General features: G+C 35.9%; 1 protein-coding gene and 1 pseudogene across 1 annotated transcript; both read right to left on the bottom strand.

The window, feature by feature from the left end:
• Window positions 1-5,487: 5,487 nt before the first annotated feature.
• Window positions 5,488-10,759, bottom strand: LOC122023711. Its single transcript, XM_042581994.1, has 7 exons — window positions 10,510-10,759; window positions 9,816-10,436; window positions 8,234-8,403; window positions 6,360-6,595; window positions 6,088-6,287; window positions 5,850-5,975; window positions 5,488-5,764 (listed from the first exon to the last, which is right to left on the bottom strand). Exons 1-7 carry the CDS (start codon window positions 10,672-10,674, stop codon window positions 5,666-5,668), a joined length of 1,617 nt encoding a protein of 538 aa, XP_042437928.1. The 5' UTR covers window positions 10,675-10,759; the 3' UTR covers window positions 5,488-5,665.
• Window positions 10,760-12,171: 1,412 nt separating this feature from the next.
• On the bottom strand, window positions 12,172-19,869 carry LOC122023702 (annotated as a pseudogene).
• Between the last annotated feature and the right edge of the window lie 947 nt (window positions 19,870-20,816).

The raw sequence follows: 20,816 nt of genomic DNA, 5'->3' as shown, positions 1-20,816 counted from the left end.
TCAAAACCCTCCGATTGACCTAAACAGGTCCGATTACACCCATTTAAAGTATTGTGAGTTTCTGGTGTTGCAAGGACTCTAATAGTGCTATCCATTACTTATTTAAAGCTCTCCAGAGGTGCTTCAATGTGATAATAAATTTCATCATAAATATGAGTCTGATATGGGATCATATCAAGCTCAACATATGCCTTAGTAATTCACACTCTGAAACACAGATATGTAATTCAAAAAATTTACAACCATTCAACAAAATTTGATACAACAAAATCTACATTAAACAAATAGCATAACATCATATTACACTTATTTTTAATTGCAAATATATAATTTATAATTTAAAGTTGTTCTTTTATAGTCTAACTACAACAATCACACTTCCCATTCTAGCTTTTGTCTATCATTATTTTATGTCCAACGCTAAATCTATAAGCTTTCATTTCAACTTGCATAAAATCTGTTGATCTTTGAAACATCAAACTCTCTACATAGCGCATCATAAAAAAACACAATCTAACCTACAAGAAAATAATATTTAACTTGTAAGAATCTATTTTTAGGTAAAGATGATGGAATATAAACAAATACTTACAATTTACTTTGTATAGGTAAAGATGATGGAATATAAACAAATACTTAAAATTTACTTTGTATAGGGTCATTTACTTGAATTGATTTAAAGTCTCTCCCAAAGAAAGATGCTAAACCACGATGGTATATGTGATAGTATGACCAATTTAGCTCCTTAAAAAATGACACATACACATAAATGTTATTAGTAATTAATATATATCCAACACTTATTGTATTTTCTTCACTTAATATTTACAGTTTTATCAAAAATAGCAATGTAATTTTATGTAACGCCGAGAGAGTTATAATGAATTATATGACCTTCCTCCACATCTATGACCATTAGATGTCAATGATCATCATTATTATTTCAAGGGTAGAAAATATATCTAACGGACTTATCTTCATCAGTTTTAGCAGTTTGTTTCAATGCATCCATGTGTATCATTCTAAACATTTCCTATGTAAATAAGATAACTTGACAAAATATAGATGGATAGTATAGTGAGTTAGAGGTTTTGGCTTCATTAATTAAAACTGTCTAATAAGAATTATGCAATCCTCATTGGTGTATTGAGTCTAATCAAATATTGTCATAAAAAATTTCATATCTAATGAGGAAGTATCGTCAGACCATATTAGAAGCACCGTAACCCTACATAATCAATCAAAAATAGAAAAAATGTTAGCACTATTAATTATTATTCAACTCTAATAATCATCATTGGTTTACATGAATATGCAACTATGCTACCAACTAACTCACTTGAACTGACTCAACTTCAATAATGCATCTACTATCACACCATCTTTATTCTTCTTAAAAAATATCTTTGCTTGCTGAACAAATTCATATACAAATATATCATTAAGAATTACAAAAGAACGAATTACCTACAATGAACCATACTTTGAGTATTTTGGCTTTGAACTTCTTAAGTTCAACATATTTTATTTTTATTTTGATGAACATGTGGCTTCAGTCTTTGATGGGGTAGGAGCTTCCAGATCTATATCCTGAACAATGTATTTGCCTTTCTCTTTTCACTCAGATATTTATTTTCTCTGAGTTCTCTTTCTTTTGGGGTATAATCCAAATTTTGTTGGTAGTCTTGGCAAATTATGTAGGATCGTTGCACTAGAGGGGGCATGAATAGCGCTCATGACTTTTCATGTTTTTCGAAAATCGATCGAGTGAACGTAGCGGAATTAAAAGCAAAGGAAAACAAACAACGCTAACATAACACCAAGTTTATTTGGTTCGGAGCCTGTGATGACTCCTACTCTAAGGCCTGCACGTAAGAGTGCTTTTGTTGGATAATCACTAATTAATCAAAAGTTACAGATACAATTCAATTTAAGTACAAGTAACTTGAACAATAAAAGAAATACCGACGACTTAGAGGAAGATATCTTGAGCGTAGTCATCATCTAAGCAGCGTTTGAGCGTTGTAGAGTCATCTATTGAGCATCATGCAAGAGAGAAACTTGTTCGAATTGATTTCTCCAAGGAGCTGGTCGAAGTCTCCTTTTATAGCTCCATCCAGGGGTTTGGATATCCTCCCGGGAGCCTAGAATGTGCTGACATAGCGAGCTCTCATTAAAACTTCATTTGAGAAGTTTATCCATGTCTAAGCACTCGAACCCCTTTCGGGTGCTTGAACCGTTGATGTGGGTCGACCAGTCATCGTGCTCCAACTCAGCTTGAAGATGAATTTTACTGATGCAAGCATCTGGAGCAACTCCGAGCGCCTAGACCATTCGAGTGTCTTCCCGGTGCTCTCTCGAAGGTCTTGACCCGGGCGCCCGGAGCACCTCCAGGCTCTTGGACCTAGTCCACGTGTCTGGACGACCTTTTCCAGCATCTTCTTTCCTGCATAAGTATTATCCAAATTCAAATAATATGTAAAGTAATGTAATTTTTGACAGTCTTTAGACTGTCTAGTCTTGACTTTGAGTTTCGTTGAAACTCTAGGTCAGAACGACATATATTGTTCCCTCTTTGGGAAACATATCCTCACTTACTCCTCTCAGAAGAGTTTACCTTTTGCTAGACCGGTCCTCTAGACTTTTTGAACTTTTGCTCAGCATCTGCAGAACTTTCCGCTGAATGTTTGAACCTTGACCCGTCTAGTCTTTCGCTTGGTGCTTGTAACCCCAAGACTTTCACCTAGTGCCCATGATCCTAGGATTTCGCCCAACATCCTCGACCTACCATGACTTTGTCCAGTCTCTCGGACCAGGACTTCATTGCCTAATCGCAGCTAGAACTTTCCAACTGCCTAATATCCACTAGAACTTTTTTGCCTAGTCTGAACTAGGATTTTCACCTTGCCTAAACTCACTTGGAACTTTCTTGCGCACTTAGTAAACTTGTTAGATAACAATTATCCTTAACTTTGAACCTTTACCAATCATTAAAATCAAGTTCAATTATCTGGTGCTCCATATACTAACAATCTTCCCCCTTTTAATTATGACAACCTAGTTCAAAGTTAAGTAAAAACATAGAACATATACAAAGCAAATAAGTAAAACATAGAGCATAAACAAAGCAAATAAGTTAAAATAAATGCTTTCCCTTAACTTAATCTCTCCCTTGAAATTAATGTCTTAGGGAACCTTAACTTTTAATCTTATTCTCCCCCCCTTTGACATATATCAAAAAAATTAGGGAATCAAAATAACATGGAAGGGAAGAATAATAAGAGCAATACTTAGAATATTTGAGATAAAACATTATTTTAAAAAATCTAGAGTTTTCAAAAGATTTTTTAGAATAATGTTTAAGATATTGTAGAGTATTTGCACAAAATTTCAGAGTATTTTAAAGGTTTTCAAAAATAGTTGTCAATTATATTTGATCTTTTCTCCCCCTTAAAAATACTTGGTGATCCTGTCTAAAAGCTGTGAGAAGGTATGCTGACTCTGATGAACAGTGGCTCCAAGGAAGATGAACTCCTAGAGATCCGGAAGCTCCTCAACGATCCTGTGCACAGTGAGACGAGCCAACAAAGCATTAGTGACCTAAGACCGGGGTAGGAATCCCTGGCTAGGTCCTCCAACGCTCAAGTCAGTTTTCTCTCTTGAAGGTGGAAGAAGAAGAAGAAGAAGAAGAAGAAGTACAGTAATGAAAGTACTCCAAAGTAGAGTTTTGGATGCTAGAGTTGCATACCTTGCCAACGGAGAGAATTCCCCATTTTATACTACCTCATATAACCTCCGTAGTCATGAGGTGGTCCCCGGTTTGTTAGAGTTTGTTAGAAGATGAAGTACTACTTTAGGCTTCATGCAATAATCTCTTAAGGAATTTTTTTTGTACCCAAGATGTACCTCTTTTGTCGTTTATGACTCATATTCCTGATGAAATATGAATAGGAATATGTCCTTGTAACTGAAGAAGTTTCTAGAGAATATTTTCTGCTAAATTCGCCAAGCTGTCATAAAGCTGTTTACTACTTATATACCATCCTCTGTTAAATATGTGTCGGTCGATCATTCAAGCCGGTCATGTATATATTAAGAATACCTTCTGTTAAGTATGTTTCGATCGATAATGTACTATAAGCTTTATCGGGCTGAATGCCTTTACGCCCGAGTGGATTTTATCCGGCCGAGCATATATAAGTACACTGGTGCTCGCTCGGCCTTCAATCGACCGGTAATATAAAGTTGTAAAGGCTAAATGCCTTTAAGCTTTGTCGAGATTTGTCCGGCCGAGTGCATATAAGCACACTGGTGTTCGCTCGACCTTCATTTGGCCGATAATATACTAAAAGCTTTATAAGACTAAGTGTCTTTAAGCTCGGTCGAACTTTGTCCGGTCGAGTGCATATAAGCACACTGGTGCTCGCTCGACCTTCACTCTTCCGGTAATATACTAAAAGTTGTATAAGACTAAGTGCCTTTAAGCTCGGTTAGGCTTTGTCCGGTCGAGCGCATATAAATACACTGATGCTTGCTCGGCCTTCACTCAGCCAGTAATATACTAAAAGCTATATAAGACTAAGTGCCTTTAAGTTCTGTCGAGTTTTGTCCGATTGAGCGCATATAAGCACACTGGTGCTCGCTCGATTTTCACTCGACCGATAATATATTAAAAACTGTATAAAGCTAAGTGCCTTTAAACTCAGTCGGATTTTGTCCGACCGAGCGCATATAAGCACACTAGTGCTAGCTCAACCTTCACTTGACCAGTAATATATTAAAAGTTGTATAAGGTTAAGTTCCTTTAAGCTCGATCGGGCTTTGTCTGACCGAACATATATAAGCACACTAATGCTCACTCAACCTTCACTCGACCGATTGAGAACATACACATCCGAATCATAAAAATAATTTTCAAATAAAAATATAATTCGGATGTCTTAGAAAATGGGATGGAAAAACAAAATTGGCAAAAGGAATAGAAGAAAATTTTCATATATTTTATTGCACCTTTGATAAATATAAATCTACGTCTTTTAGTAGCTTTCAAATTCCGTGTTCATGACTTGGTAAATTGGCTGATCTTTTGTTTTCATCCTATAATAAATTAAAATATAATTTTTTAAAATAATAAACAAAAAATTTGACTCTTGCGAAACATTCTATTTTTTTTTTTAAATAAAAAAGTAAAACAAAAATTTACCAAATACATCTATATCCATACAAAAAATATTGCATGTATATAGTAAATTTAAAAATAATTAAAATATATCATTACTGTAAACTTCAATTAATTAATCATATATTAACAAATAAACATATACATTCCTTCTTGATATATAAACGTCTTGATAGTTTGAGTCTAAAATGATCATAAATATAATAATAAAAAATATATTTTAACTTAATGAAAAAAAAACACACTCACTAAGAAGTCACTTGTATGTGGGATTCCATCCCACACATTACAGTTACCCGAGGACAAACTTATTTTCAATAGGGAGATGACATTTATATAGCAAACCTCATGCCGATATATTAACACACATTTACATCAATGAGATGGACACCTCATGAAGTTATCTTGACCGTATGACCCATATATATTGGTGACAAGTTGGTAGGAGGATCAAACTTTATTAGCAAAAGGCCAAGTTTGTTTTTTTTACCGATCTTCCCGTCGAACTTTATTAGGATCAGATACCATTTCCATCATCATCTTCTCCGGGGAGTCTTCCCAATTAGCAAAAGTTTTCAGATCAATCTGCATTAAGATGCCAAACATGGTTTTTTAGTTGATTTTTTTTGTCTTCTTGATTGACGCTACTAGAAGTGATGCAATGCTCAACCTTTCGTCGCTGTTCGGAGAAAAGATTCTCACGGTTCTTGAAAGCATCCTGCTTTTCTTTTGCTGCTTTTCCACCAAAACCCCATACTTCAACCTCTAAGACGGAAGCTTCAACTGGTAAGAAACCCTGTCGCAGAAAAGATATGAAGGATTCAACTATTAGTGTGGTCAAAACAACATCCTCAAAAGAGTTACCAACATAGGGTTCCAATTTAATAGAACCAGATTTCCAACTCAACCTGGTTAGGAATAAGAGAACCATGTTGATAAGTTTTATCTATTGCATGATGGCGCACTGTGACTTGAGCAAAATCTTCATCTATAAATATCCTCTCGTTGCCGATGGATCCCCCAAATGCCAATCCAACGGGTTTTGGGTTTGGCTCATAGACTCTAATAGTAGGACGCAGGTGGCAGTATAAGAAATTCTTTTCCTTCCCTGCTCAATAAATATTAGATTGTCTGCCTTAGTGAGACATGCATATACTTATATAGAATGAATCCAACATACCAGAAGGAGGAAAAACACGAAAGATTGGGTTTATTGCATAAAGATTTCCAGAGCTGCCAAAAAATGAATCTTTATTCTCGAACCCCTGTGCAGTTGATATTCCAATTATCCATCTTCTAGGATTGTTATGTTCAGTAGAATCTTCTGAACTAGCAGAGACCAAAACAAAAAGCGAACTGTTGTAACCCTCAACATTAGACCAAAACCTACTCAACCCTTTCCCGTGAATTGAAGACCTGCAATGTAAAAAAATAAAACCATGGAATACATTTTCTCAAACAAATATTAGGTTCAATGAAATGCATAAAAATACAAAATGACATTTTACTAAAACAGGGTAATTTTTCCTGAACAAATTATGTATAAACCATGACACTTAGAAACAAAATTAGGTACTTAGGTTTCTTATATTAAAAAACCATCAAACCTATTTAAGACACAACAAGGACAATATTTGTCTGCTGGAAGTCTAGGATTACTGTATAATTTAACTTCAACTTCACCTACATGTGCATCAGTTGGACACCACCTTTAGGAGAACTAGGTCCCATTACACTGCATCATTAAGAGATGGTGTAGCAAGGAATTGGTTATACTATTCAAAATTCCCAAGTTCAGTCGTCTTGCATAGGACAATGAGCTTGCAAGGATGTCAATCAATCAATCAATATATATATAGACTGAGTGCCCTGCATGGGTGCTCGAGTGCATGCGGGGCGCCCAAAACTGATCCGGGTGCCCCTCGCATGCACTCAGACGGCCATGCGGGGTGCTCAGCGTAACCGGTCTCTCTCTCTCTCTCTCTCTCTCTCTCTCTATATATATATATATATATATATATATATATGAAAATCCATGTGTGGAGTCATTCGATATCGGCAATCCATTTTTTAAACAAAATGGACAAATCTTGGGAGGTTTACTAAAGAATTATGAATGATGTTTTGGGAAAACAAGATGAAGCTTGATTGTAACAAGTACAAGGTCTGTTATGAAAATATCTTGGTTTTGGCAAATCAGACTGTAGATTTTCTTACTCAGATTTGTACTAGTGGCAGAGAGGTTTTGTATCACCATAACAAGTACCAGTTGAGCTTCAAAAGATTTGAAAAATGATCAACTTGACATTACCTCTGTTGTTTCTAGTTGAGCTGATTAATTCTGGACAATTTTAGAAAGCTGAGTTGAGCAAATCTATAGCTTTATAGAGCTGATTATTAAGTATAGAGGATGGTAGAATAGGTGCAGCAAGTGACCATTCCATTGATACCACTTCTGTTAGAAGTTCAGCTAGTTTTCATGGGCACCTAGCTTCTAATCTAAGAAAATGTCTCATTAAGGTTTTTCATTCCATTTTGATAATGTGTGAGAAAAAGTTCCATGAGTTTGTCACTTTTTATTCTCCTTGTATAAACTAAAGAAGGTGTGTAAGGTTGTTGTGTTTTTTATTTCTTTAGATTTGGATTTTATGCAGTACATTGTTACGTAGTCATTTGGCAGAAACAATGAGAATACTTGTTCAACATAGTACAAGATGATAACCCACAGCATGAGAGAATAATAAACAAGAGAATAAACAACTTCAATAAAGCTGGCTCAAACATTTAGACAATGCATTGAACTCCTGAGTAGTTGAGTAACATTGACTTAAGCAATTCAAATAGATTAGCATATATGAAAATTTTCAAGTTTTGAAACAAAAGAAAAGATAATTGAAAGTAATCCAACAAACAGTACAACAAAAAAGAAGGAAATTAGCACCTGGGAAAAATAATTAGAATAAATTCAAGAGATTATGAAAACTGCTAAAACTATTCAGAAAAACTGAATTAGAGATATAAAATCAACAAAAACATATGGCAACTATGACCAACCTATATAGAAGATCCCATGAGTTTACTTGGAAGGAAGAAAGTTCTTCACTTAATTTTTCTCTCTGTGTAAGGGATACAGCCCAAGCCCTTCCTCGAGTCAAGAGGTATGCATCATGAACATCACCATTAGAATTATCATCAGAAACTAAATCAGAAGAACTCACACTCTCCTGTCAATATAGAACTTAGGTAAGGCAACAGATTTCCTTGAGAATTCCTCATTTTATCAATAGGAAAAGAATGTCGTTCGGCCCTTGAAATCTAGTTTAAGTAGCCAAACAAGCATGAAAACCAAGACATCAAGCATCAGAGAAAATCAGAATAGATTCTCATAAGCCCCTCCAAGGCTCCAACATGAAATGAAACACTGGGCCAGAATGGTAATAGGCAATGTAACGGGCATTAAAAATGGACTTTTAACAACTTATCCAACTTTACAACAGGTCCAACAGGAGCTCCCCAGTCCAAACTCCAAAATGCTATCATCAAGAATACTTAAGCACAGCAATCATAGCAGAAATAATAAATTCTGTGTTTTATAATTATTTTTAACCAACATAGATGATGTATGAGAGGCAAGCATCACAGAGCCAATTATACCAACTAATTAGCTGGTGATGATAACTTCACTCTCAGTTAATTGCACATGTTTTGAAAGTAGGTACTGGATGGTAGTTACTCAAAAAGATTAAGCAAAGCATGTGGTTTAGCAATATAATGGTCCATAAATCCAATGCCCAACCAACAGTGCTCCAATTAGCAGGAAGGTCCAGTAATATCAATGAAATCAAAGGTAATGAACCATAGAAGATAAGCAAGAACTGAAGTTGAACAAATGTCATGCCATTGAAAAATAATATAGAAATATGCAAGATATAGTAGCATGACGCCAGGGTTTACAGGAGTAAATTCTCTGGAATACGTAACTTCTGGGTGTTTATTCTCCCAAACAAGCCTATTAATTGATTCCCAACAATTTCACATTTCTGATTTTGCAAATCCTTATCCAAGATATAATTTAAATTATAGCAGTAAATTATGGATGCCCCAAATCAAAGGGGAAAATTAAACTACTAAATTCTGATTGTACAATTTACAGAGAAGATAATTTAAGATGCTAGGAATTGTGATTGTACAAATCAAAGGAGACATAATTCAAGCAGTAGGAATATTCCATATATATTAGACCTTGTCCAGTTAGGCTACTCTGAACCTGAAGAAGTGATTATAATAAAATAATCATCATTCATATATCTGATTGGCATTGCGGCAGTTGTCAACTACAACAACCTAGCTTCCCCACTTCCTAAGTTGTTATGTAGTAAATTTCACTAACATCATAATTATCCCACATCCACAACAAATTCCAGCCATTAGCTTAAAGCATTATATTTCCTCCTTTTTTTTTCTCTTAAATTGAGAGTAGTTCACGTGGAATACCTAAAGGTATCCCTGATACTAGATTGGTGCCAGATTATCCATTTTCACAAATACATTGCCTATTCTCTATCACTGAAGAAGTCGCGCAGAAAATAGTACTTGTATTCACCCGAAGACATTCAAAAGCTGAGAATTTGCATACCGCTGAAGTGGAGAAATCTCGGATCCTCTCCTGCACATATCTCACAAGGCAATTCGATAAGCCCGGCACCATAGTCAAGACCCACGTCTGAAGCTTCTGGGCAGAAACTCCTTTATCAATCCCCGCAACATCGCATCGCCATATGCTCTCATCCTCCGTAACCACACCGCATGATACAAATGTCGACAACAACAGATGACTCACGTCAGGCAGCACTAAAGGATCCTTCCCCCCTTTGGGCATCTTCGCTATCCTCGAAGAATGCCCCATCACCCAACAAATCCAAAGAAGCACGAGCAATTCTCCAGGCAGAAGACTCCCACCGACCTTATCGTTCTCATCTGAATCAGGATCGAACTCCAACCCGCAAGGTGCGCTGGCTTCCCGGCACAGGGCAGCGTACAATCTGTACAGCAAGTTGACGGATTGCGAAACAGGCATCCTCGCGCAGCACCGATTGTAGCCTATCAAGAAGCCAATCCAGTCGATTTCCCCGTCGTCTCCCTTGGGGAAGATGAGGGAGGCCAGTGTCTTGCCGAGGCTGGCCAAGATGAGGTGGAAGTGATCCGGCACGGGGGTCGACTCAGACGTAAGCGTTGGGGCGTCCAGGGAGAGCGCCGCCTAGAACATTAGAATAAAGGGTAAACGGACGAGGAGAACACGAGTAGCGTTAGATCGGTAGCAGTAGCAGTACCTGGAGGGAAGAGAGGGGGAGGGTGGAGGAGCCGGGTGGGGCGAGGTTGGGAAAGGAGGAACGAAGGACGGGGAGGAAGCCAGTGGAGGCGGCGGAGGCTTCCTCCTCTTCCTGCCGCCGGTGCTGCTCGATTTCGCCGTGATCGGCGGACGATGAAGCGCCCATCTCCTGCTCGCTGGTTTGCGTGCTCACGTCGTAACCTTGCTGTTGAGCTAGAGCCGTGCGATACAGCCAGCAAAGATGTGGGACGAACACTGACTAAATAAATTGAGGTAGAAAGATAAAAACTCAAATAGCTTTAAGGCCCTATGTTTTCCATAACTGTCTCCTTATTTTAAAAAAAACAGCACTTAACCTCCCTATATTTTAAGTTAAAAGAAAAAAAATAAGTAAATAATCTCTTACTTTGTTATTTTAAATATTAAAATTATTCTGACTAAATCATTCTTGCTAACAAAAAAAAAAAATAACCTCATACTTCTACAGAAAAAATAAAAATAAAAAATTCTACGTGACCGTTAAAAGTTTAACCTTAATTAAATCTGATCTATATGTAAATTAAAAATCTCACTTTTTTCTGAAAAAAAACTCTCATAAAATTTATACATACACCAGTATAAATAATAGACAGTAACTCTGATCACTAAATAAAAAAAATAAAAAAAGTCAAAATTTTAAATTGATAAATCAAAACCAAATGAAGATAGAATAAAGTTCATTACTAAAAATCTCCTCATTATCATCAAATGTGATATATAATAAAACAGTAGTGAAATGTTGATGTGATAAAATTACACCAATACGTACATCAAAAATATTAAAAAATCCAAGAAAGAAGTTTATAGGCTGTTGTGACTATAAGGTTAATACTCAAACATCTTAATATACCACATAAAAGTCCAAAACTATTAATATATAATGAATGTCAACTAGTATTTGCATGCAGAAAAATGGTAGATGTGAGTTCTTCTAGTGGAGGAAGAAATATAAGAAGCACAAGACTTCAACTATTTCATCTTCCAAAAAGATTAGATTAAGGTTAAGCTTTTAATGATCATGTGAGTTTTTTTATTTTTACTTTTTTTTTATCTATAAATAAAAAAAAATCTGAGATTACTTTTCAATAAGAGTGCTTTGGTTAGAAAAATTTTAACATTTAGAATAGTCAAATAAAAGATTATTTTGATCGTTTACTAATTTTCTTTTTACTTCAAAACATAGAGGGTTAAGTGTCATTTTTTTAAATATAAGGTAAACTACTTCCGGAAGGAAAAGATAGGGGACTTAAAGTTATTTAGCCAAAAATAAATAAATAAATAAATAAAATACTATTTACATAATTTCTATAAATTAAATATGAAATTAAAAAATAATAGTTTGATTAATAAAATTAAACTCTAGAATTCAAATTCTAACTTTATTTATATTCATTTCATTTCATTTTTCAGAATATCTTCTTTAAAAATCAATCACTTCCAAGAAATCACAAAAAAAATTTAGATCATAATTTAAATAAAAAAGTTCTTATTTTGCATCATTCACCTTTTAAATTTAAATGCCTTAACAATTATTTTTAAAATATCTTATTTAACTTTTAAAATTTTAAATTCTAATAAAAAATAACACAAACCGAATGAAGATTTAGTTAATACGCGAGGAAGATAATCATTTGCGATGGGTGTAAGATCATCTTAAACACACAAGAACAATAATTACATGGATCTCTAAGCTTAACAACATTATCACCAAGCCCCCATTCCATATAATTTGTCCATCATTCAAGCCTCAATACATGAATCTCTCTAACAAGCATTCCTTAAACACTGGAAAAAATGACAATATATACAAGGTGGATGAAAAAGAATTCCTAATAATAAAGTCGGAAGGGTTCTGATTTCTTGTTCAATGTATATCAGTTTGCTTGATAGTTTACACGATGCCATCCATAAGCTGCAAGCCATCCTCACTCATCTGTTGTACCTCAGAAGGTGATAAAATTCTGATGCATCTAACACAGTTGATGAACTCCCTACAAACACATATAGATGGATTTTTTTAAGTCCAAAGAAATGTATCATTGAATAAATCCTCTTATAGATGATTATTTTATGACAAAACTTAACAACAAACTCAATGCTTTATCAATCAAAAACACCAGTAGATATTCTAGGATTGGTATCTTATGTGCATTTTGGGATGCTTGTTTCTAATTTAGGTAGGATTAACGCATACTCGATGAAGTGAAGTAATATTCAGCAATAGCTAATGCTTTGTGCAGTGATTTCTTTAGCTAGTTTTCCTTTTAGACACTAGCAAGTATGAAAAATTGAACAAGCTAGCAAGATTGAAGAGTGCATACTCCCATGGATCATCTCCAACCAAAAGAACATCATTTTCATAATCCACATAAACAAGCTTCCATTCGGAACTCCATGGATCATCCAGTTGCCCCTCTAATCCAAACATGCACGATATGGCCAATCTCAACTCACGGTAATTGTTAAAACGCATCACGTCGATTGACCTTCCAACAGATCCTAGTTTCTGAACCTGTTCAGCAGATACGAAATAACATGTAAGAACAATAAAAGTACGTACATTGTGAATTTAGTAGTAGTTCTAGAATTAAATTAAGCATTTCACCTTAGTATATGTCCTTAAAGGTTGTTGGCATGTTTGTGTCCTAGAACCTTGATACAAGCTGTAATTGTTCACTACCATACTGCCAGATGAAGTCCCTGCAGAGCTGTCAGGGATGTCTTGTAGAGAGAATGCTGAATCGGTCATTCTTGACGAAGTAAACTGTGATAGTGGTTCATGATTCGAAGTGAAATTGCAGAGGGGCATCATTGAAGGAATATGAAACTCAGAAGACCACAAGTTACTCAGCCCTTCTATGGTCATATTTGAGACATGACCGATGTCTACAGTTTGGTTGGTAAGATGAGGATGGCTAATTGCATTGCTCTGGTTGTTGCGCTCCTCAGACAAGTCCATAATCTTGCACGAATTGGATATACCGTGCATGATACTGCACTCTCTTTGAACCTCCGACGGAAGAATACCTTGGACAACCAGCTTATCGTTGATTGAGCTCAATTGATTGCCTAAATATTCTTGAATATTAGCCACGAAGTGCTGTGGGTTCTGTGAATCTGAAATACATGGAAGCTGAAATGTCTCAATGGGCTCAAACACAGAAACCTGTAGAGCAAATTGCACCATTTCCAGTAGAAGAGACATAGGAATCTGACTTAATATTCATACAAGGAAACTCTGGTGTCTTTGACGATCCTACAAAGGATTGAAGGCAAGAATGTTGGATGGCCCAATCGTCATGGTCCAAGACATGATGTGGGTGGTCATGATGCAGGAGTAAGTCATTTAGGTTACTGATGTCTGATGATTGTCTTGCATCGAACCCATGTGAAGCCGAAATAGAAGCTTCATTACGCTGCTGAACAAATTTGCCATGACCTTGTCCAGTCACCTGTAAATCTTGCTTTGCTGATAGATGATCTGCATGATTCCTACGATCAAAAGAGCCTGAACCTGTTGAACTTTCTTCATTTTGATGTTTTGTAAACTCTTCCAAGCATTCAGTGAATATGTCACCAGAAACTATTTTGACCATGTTTTCTGATTCCTCTTCCAATTCAACAGTTGGTTCTGCAGAAGCTGTCTCTTGCGGATGAACAGATTCATGTAATGATTTACTCTCACTCCTTTGTCGGTCATTTGGATTCTCACCATCTGCTGGAAGTGCTTCTTCGGTGCCTGAGACTATTGAATCAATATCTATCCTAGTAAAATCTGATTTGACACCGAGGGGTACAGAACTATGTTCTTGTTGCATTACATTTTCTGAAACAAACATAGATTGCTGCAGATGGAAATGTTGTTTCGGTTGAATTGCTGTTGTGCAAACTACTTGCTGGGTAGAATTTCTTGTCATCCCAATAGCCGGCACAGTTATGTTTCTGTAAAGTTCATTACCTCTGTCATATCTTGTTGTCCCTAGCACATAGTTAGGGCTACATGATTTATTGAGAAGGCTCAAAAATTTTTCTGAGCCAATGCCGACGATGGAACTCTGTGGGTAAATATTCCCATTATCAGTCGAATTTGGAATGTCTTTTGGATTTCTTAAATGACAGTTTATTGCAGGACCTACAAAATACAAGGGTAATCAAGATCCTGTTAAAGACCCATTGATTTGACCTTTCATGTGACTATGTGAACATTCATGTATGTGTGTGCTTATATGGATGTCTGCGAAAACAAATTGTAGATTTTATCTATCGTGTGCTCGCGCACATGTATGGCTGGTGGCATGCTTAGGTATTTTTATGAAGTAAAATGATAATCTTGTTCTTTCATTGATCAAGGATTTCATCAAATACGAAAGGATTCAATTTATTCAAATGAACCATTTAAATAACTGATTTGTATAAGTTTTCTTAAAGTTGATTGACTAACCACTCACACCTTTAAGATGTTAAAGGAGTTACTATTGAACTAGAAAATTTTTAAAAGGGTATTAATGGAGGACATTAGATAATATTTTACGGATTTGACTGAATAAGAGCCACTAAATATTTTAGCAGAACCAAAAAATAGTGTTTATTGGATTGATTTCCACAAGATTCAAATTCTTTTGTTCACTTCTCCACTACCATTCATTATTTGTTAAGAGTCAATATATACTAACAAGTTGGATTTATCGAGACAATACGGGAAGGCAAAAATAAAAATAAGAGAATGATTCCCCACATGGAAGAAACTTATCTACATATCCAGGAAGACATTGTCTTTTTAAATTTGAAGTTGCACTAGGAAAAGCAAAAAGGCTTTCCAGGGTTTCAATTTCCCATAAACTGATCCGATCAGGTCTTTCTCCATAACCATGTTCATCCCATTCTACCTAACATTTAAGCAAGTCATGAATACGATGAGTGAGGAATCACATCACCATATAGTTATTAAAAACAAGAATTTCAAGAACACAAAAGAATTATAGTTGACTTACTTGCAAGTTTCGCCACTTTGAATTAGGCCATCTTACAGGATCATAACCACTGATGCCTACAATTGTGCCCATGGATCTGCGAACAAGACCAACAAAGGTTATGTGTATGTTTTATTGTTGTGGTGTAGCTGTAGCCACTAAGCATTGAGTAAATAAGATACAAACTGAAAGTTTCAACAACCATACAAAACTATCTGAGATACGTTAGAAAATAAAGGTGGATTTTTTGGTTTTGTTATGGAAGAATAAACACCTGCGTTTGCTTGACTCCTCAGTTTCAAACATCATGCCGAATCTCATCCCAATTGATACTTGTGTATATGCAGCTTTTTGGAACTTGGTTAAAGGAATTACAAACTCTGAAGGGCAAGCTCTGAACAAATCAGACAAAGATTAATGACAAAGAGTCGACTTTTGGAGTAGAAAGATCCATAAAGAGGAATATAATTGTACCTAGGATTGTAGTATACAGTGAACGGGCTCAAACTCGATGCAGCATGAGCTGCAGCAGCAAGGACACCGATATGCATACTGTCCGCAGATAGCACAGATGATGGTGGGGCTATTTGCTTGCGGTTAGCTCGTCTAACACCCAAGAGTAGCTGAGACTTCTCATCCCTGTGGGAATCACAAGTTGCATGAGTTCCTGGTTATATTCAGAAGTATACTTTTTCTAACGAACCAACTCTTTTAAACCTTCCTATTGTAATGGATGTTTGAAAAGTACTCCCTAGTTACCAATGGTACCGTGCTACCACATGACTTAGCACATGACCAAGTTGTTCGACTTTATGAACTATTCAGATCAGAGCAATTTGAATTTTACACACATTTAATGTTTCACTATTCTAGTGTGACAACAAAGGCTTCTTAATATAAATTCTTATCGGTTGGAATCATTCTACTTGAAATTTTGATTAGTCCTATTTGTTGTCCATGCAACTAGAACTATAAAATGTATTCCTTCTCTGCAATTTAACCTGATAAACAACACAGTATCACCAGCTTTTAGCCTTTTTGCACCCACAAACAAACTCCATCCGGTTGTAAGAAGATGCCTCTTAGGTTGCCCTGGAAGGAAGAGCCGAACAAGAATAAAAATCCCTTATAGATATAAATGTATATTGTACCGAGTAAATTTTCATACCACGGTAAATGTGTCGAAATGTCCAGGAGTTGTCATGCAAGTCTCTAACAATAAGCTCTTGATTTGGAGGTTGCATAGTATGGTCCTGGAAAATGAAAGCAAACTAAATTTAGAGGCATGAATGATCAAGACAAAAGGAATTCATAAACTCCTCACCAATTGTGGAAATAGTTTTTCAGCAGCTTTTCGAGGTACCGAGAATCCACCGTGTGTACTAGTATCACTCGCAGTCAAAATCTTACAGAAGAATTCAGACGGGTGCTTACATTTACTAAAACCAAGGTCGGGAATGGGGAAAACAACATTTTTCTGAAGTGGGGAAAAAAGATCCAAGTATCAGTATTGAGGAACTCTATTCGATTATATAACTTATATGACCATTTTAAATCTTTCTGTGAAGTCATCTGCTCATGATAGAGTTGCATGGAGTATTCGAACTGCTATTGCAATCTTGTATGTCACTATTTTCCCATTCTTGTTGTTTTATTCTCTACATAAGTTGCAATGAAAATTTCTATGAAATAAACAAGAGGTTCATCACCGATTCAAATAGTTCTTGCAGGGTCATTTTTCAAAGCCTATCAGATATTAGAAAGAACTCATTTGCATTTTAATTGTATTCCACAAAGTTAAAACAGATCAGATGCACTAGAAATTAGCAAAACATTTGTTTAAATTTTTTATACTGTCTAGCCAATAAATGAAATTGATTCTAAAACTGGAAACACATGGAACAACATGACAAATTACAAGAAGAAAATTGAATGTCTTACAGAGTTGACTGGCTGAAGTGTCATCTGAGCATATATCTCATCGGTCTCTTTGTCGGCCTGGAACCGAGAGACGCAAAACAACAATGCATGTATAGATCACTACTTTACAAAAAGATGTAGAACGACAACACCAGGTAAATTATACTCACATGTAATGTAACATTATGAACTTGGCATGTCAACTGAGGTGGGAGATCTGTGTAGGCAGGGATCTGTGAGTTTGTCATTTTCCTAGTCAACGCAGTCACCTAGAAAAGGCCAGAAGAACAATCAAGAAACGAACATTTGATTATGAAATAATAATGCAGCAAAATTGCGATCAATGTTTCATTGTGGCTATACACTAAGTATGAACGTTTACTCAGATATACCAAGCATACTCTATTACTGTAAATACCCAAAAATGAAAAACCAAAACTTGAACTTCTGTCAATGGATGTAGAAACTGTCGAGTATGTGAAAAGAACAGAAAGAAATGAACCTGCTCGCTGTGACCTTGTGGGAAATAATACACGAGGTTGCCAGGGTGAGGCAGTGATACAAGTGGTCCAGCACAAGCATGCCAAAGCTCAGAGTTTACCAATGAAGCAAGATTGGTTCCTTCAATAGCAAGGATACAATGAAGCAAAGTATGTTACACATTCTACGAGCATGATATGTAAGCAAGACACTAACTTGGCTTATTGGGAACTTCTCGCAGCAGCTTCATTTCTTCGAGCAGTGCTGCTGCATTATTTAGACTAATGGAGGACATCTTCGAGTTGTAATCTTAGAGTAGTAGTTTCCAGTGTGAGAAATGTGAAGACAGAGAGCAATGCTAGTGTTGCCGCATTCTAAATCCCTCTGTTGGGAATGCTTTAATGTCGTCAAATTTGCATCTTTGTGAAACCAAATTTGCATCTTTGTGAAGCCTGGAGCATCAAAATTTCATCTTTAGTCGAAGAACACAAAGGAACAAGGCATCCGTCGAGCCAACGAAAAGAGAGGCGAATCGCAGAAGAATCCAAGAGCAGAGAAGCCAAAGTAGCAAGCGAACAAGCTGTCCCAACTCGCATAAAGAAGAAGAAGAAACAGATTTCGACTACAGAAACAAGCATCGACTTATGAGAAGGAGCAGAGTGACGTGGGCGGCGAATGCGAATTCAGAGTTCTACTCGTCGAGCTGATGATGAAGAGGAGACAGAGGGCCACAAGATGCGTTAGAAGAAAAAGGTGGGTTTTTTTTGTTGGCAGCCAAAGAAGCACGCGACACTGTTGCAGCATTACGATGAGCGGTCGAATTCCAGGCGCTCCTTTTTATCAATTTATTCTCTCTTTTCTCCATAAAGATACCGACCTTTCGATGATGGAAGACGCCATGACTCTCTCTCTCTCTCTCTCTAAATGCCCTTTTTAACCTTTCTCTCATGCCCAACAGTGTGAGCGAATTCAAATCCCCGCATCTCTCCTTATCTCCACGCATCATCCATCTCTTTATCTGATCCCATTCCAAATTGTTTTTAGCGACGCAACTCGTTCTTTTACGGGAGCAAAGGGGCTTCTTTTTCTCATGGTATGGTCTGCTGAGTCCCGTGGCGGCTTTAGGCGCAGCAGCAGGCAACGACGAGAACAGCATGAAAGCAGTGCCTGCGCCAGAGTCGATGCAGCAACGCAGCAGGCAAGACCGAAACAGGGCACTGTTCCTGCTCTCGTACTTAAATGTTTATAAATATCCAAATAAATCACTGAAACGCTGCCTCAACGTCTTCAGCTACACACCAGGCGTGTTGTGTATGCATGGAGACATCTTGAATCACCAAAAAGATGCAAGTTCATCATCCTTTTGTCACTGGAGCCCCTTGACTGTGGTCTCAGGCAATCTAGTCGGAGTAGCACTTTCCCGTGCAAAGCCGGGCAATTCATTGGCACAGAAAAAGCTTAGCTTTGACCGTGCTATTGGTTAGTTCATCTATCTATTACGGAAATTAAGCAAAAGAAGGGGTAAATTTGCATCGACTTCGAGAAGGAGAACGGTGTGGATCGTCATCTGCGCAAACGTACGCTGGGTGCGTGCATGAAGCATCAATTCGGCGAACGTATGCAACAGGGACTTGGACTGTATCTGCTTGCAAGCATGCATCGGCATTGGATGCGGTGAGCAGAGGCATCAATGGCGTCGGGGCCACCATCGGGAGGAATGAGCAATTCCAGAGCAGCGAATGCTGCGACGATGCCGGCTCAACACGAGACAAGGTCGCCTTTGTGACGTCAGGCGCGAGCACCGACGAGGTAAAAGCGAAGCGGGAAGAAGAAAAGCGCTGCCGTTGCTCATCACCGATCAAAAAGGCGAGACAATCGTTTAGAATTGAACATTTCCATTTTAATCCCTATAGTTCAAAAATATGAGTTTACTGCAAAATATAGAAAGCAGGATAACCTTCGAAACTTTTTTAAACTGCCACATATTTAACATCTTTTTACTAATAGTTCTATAGTTTTATTAAATAACAAAATACTTTTAATAATTTTGGTGGAAAAATTAAAAGGACACCTTTGTTGTTTTATCTTCAAGAACATTCTATTTTTGAAAAACTATTAAAAAAATATTTAATTTTATTTTTCATTTTCAAAATAATATATAGGGTTGTCTCAACCATTATCGAGCTGTAGGGGAAAAATTATTAAAATCTTTATTATATATATATATATATATAAATAATTTAGTTTTCTATTTTTAAGATGTAAAGTTATTAATTTAATTTTTATATTCAAATTTGGATCATAAATCTTTTCAATTGATGAAATTATTAAATTATTTAATATCTCATAAGATAATATTGAACATAAATAATATTTTGTTAATTTTAATTTTTTAAAAAATTATTGAAAATATGTTAATCTTGAGACTAGTATTGTAGTAGTATTTTATAAGTTATTTTTTATTTAAAAATATATGTAAATTAATATCTATTTTTAAATTTTGACTTTAATATATATATATATATATATTTATTTAAAAAATAATTTTAAAAATAAATGTAAACCATCACATAATATATATGTCATGTTTTAATAAAAAATCAAGGTTCAAATATATTTTTTTAGAACATGGTCATCAAACAATTTTAACTTTTCTACCTCATTAAACAAAAATTAAAATTATTTTCTATATCTTAAATTATTCATCATATAAAAAATCAAAATTATTTTCTATATCTTAAATTATTTAAACCTATTTTAAAGTGATAAAAAATATAATTAAAATAATTAATCTCTTAAAAATACTAGCATGTTACTTTGCATCAAATAAATGAGGAACTGTATTTTCTATTCTTATTAAGGACAAAAAAAAAGAAAGAATGAGGGAGGTATATCATCA

Source organism: Zingiber officinale, chromosome 1A (assembly GCF_018446385.1).
Source record: "Zingiber officinale cultivar Zhangliang chromosome 1A, Zo_v1.1, whole genome shotgun sequence".
Lineage (NCBI taxonomy): Eukaryota > Viridiplantae > Streptophyta > Magnoliopsida > Zingiberales > Zingiberaceae > Zingiber > Zingiber officinale.
The sequence above is the reverse complement of the archived record's forward strand: the minus strand, read 5'-3'. Positions and strand labels throughout refer to the sequence as shown.

Bases quoted from the DNA above. Each gene is read 5' to 3' on its own strand.
- LOC122023711 (XM_042581994.1), bottom strand. From the start codon at position 10,674: ATGGGCGCTTCATCGTCCGCCGATCACGGCGAAATCGAGCAGCACCGG. The intron at 10,437-10,509 runs GTACTGCTACTG...CTAATGTTCTAG, and splicing joins TCCCCCTCTCTTCCCTCCAG to GCGGCGCTCTCCCTGGACGC. The intron at 8,404-9,815 runs GTATGCAAATTC...CTATATTGACAG, and splicing joins GAGATTTCTCCACTTCAGCG to GAGAGTGTGAGTTCTTCTGA.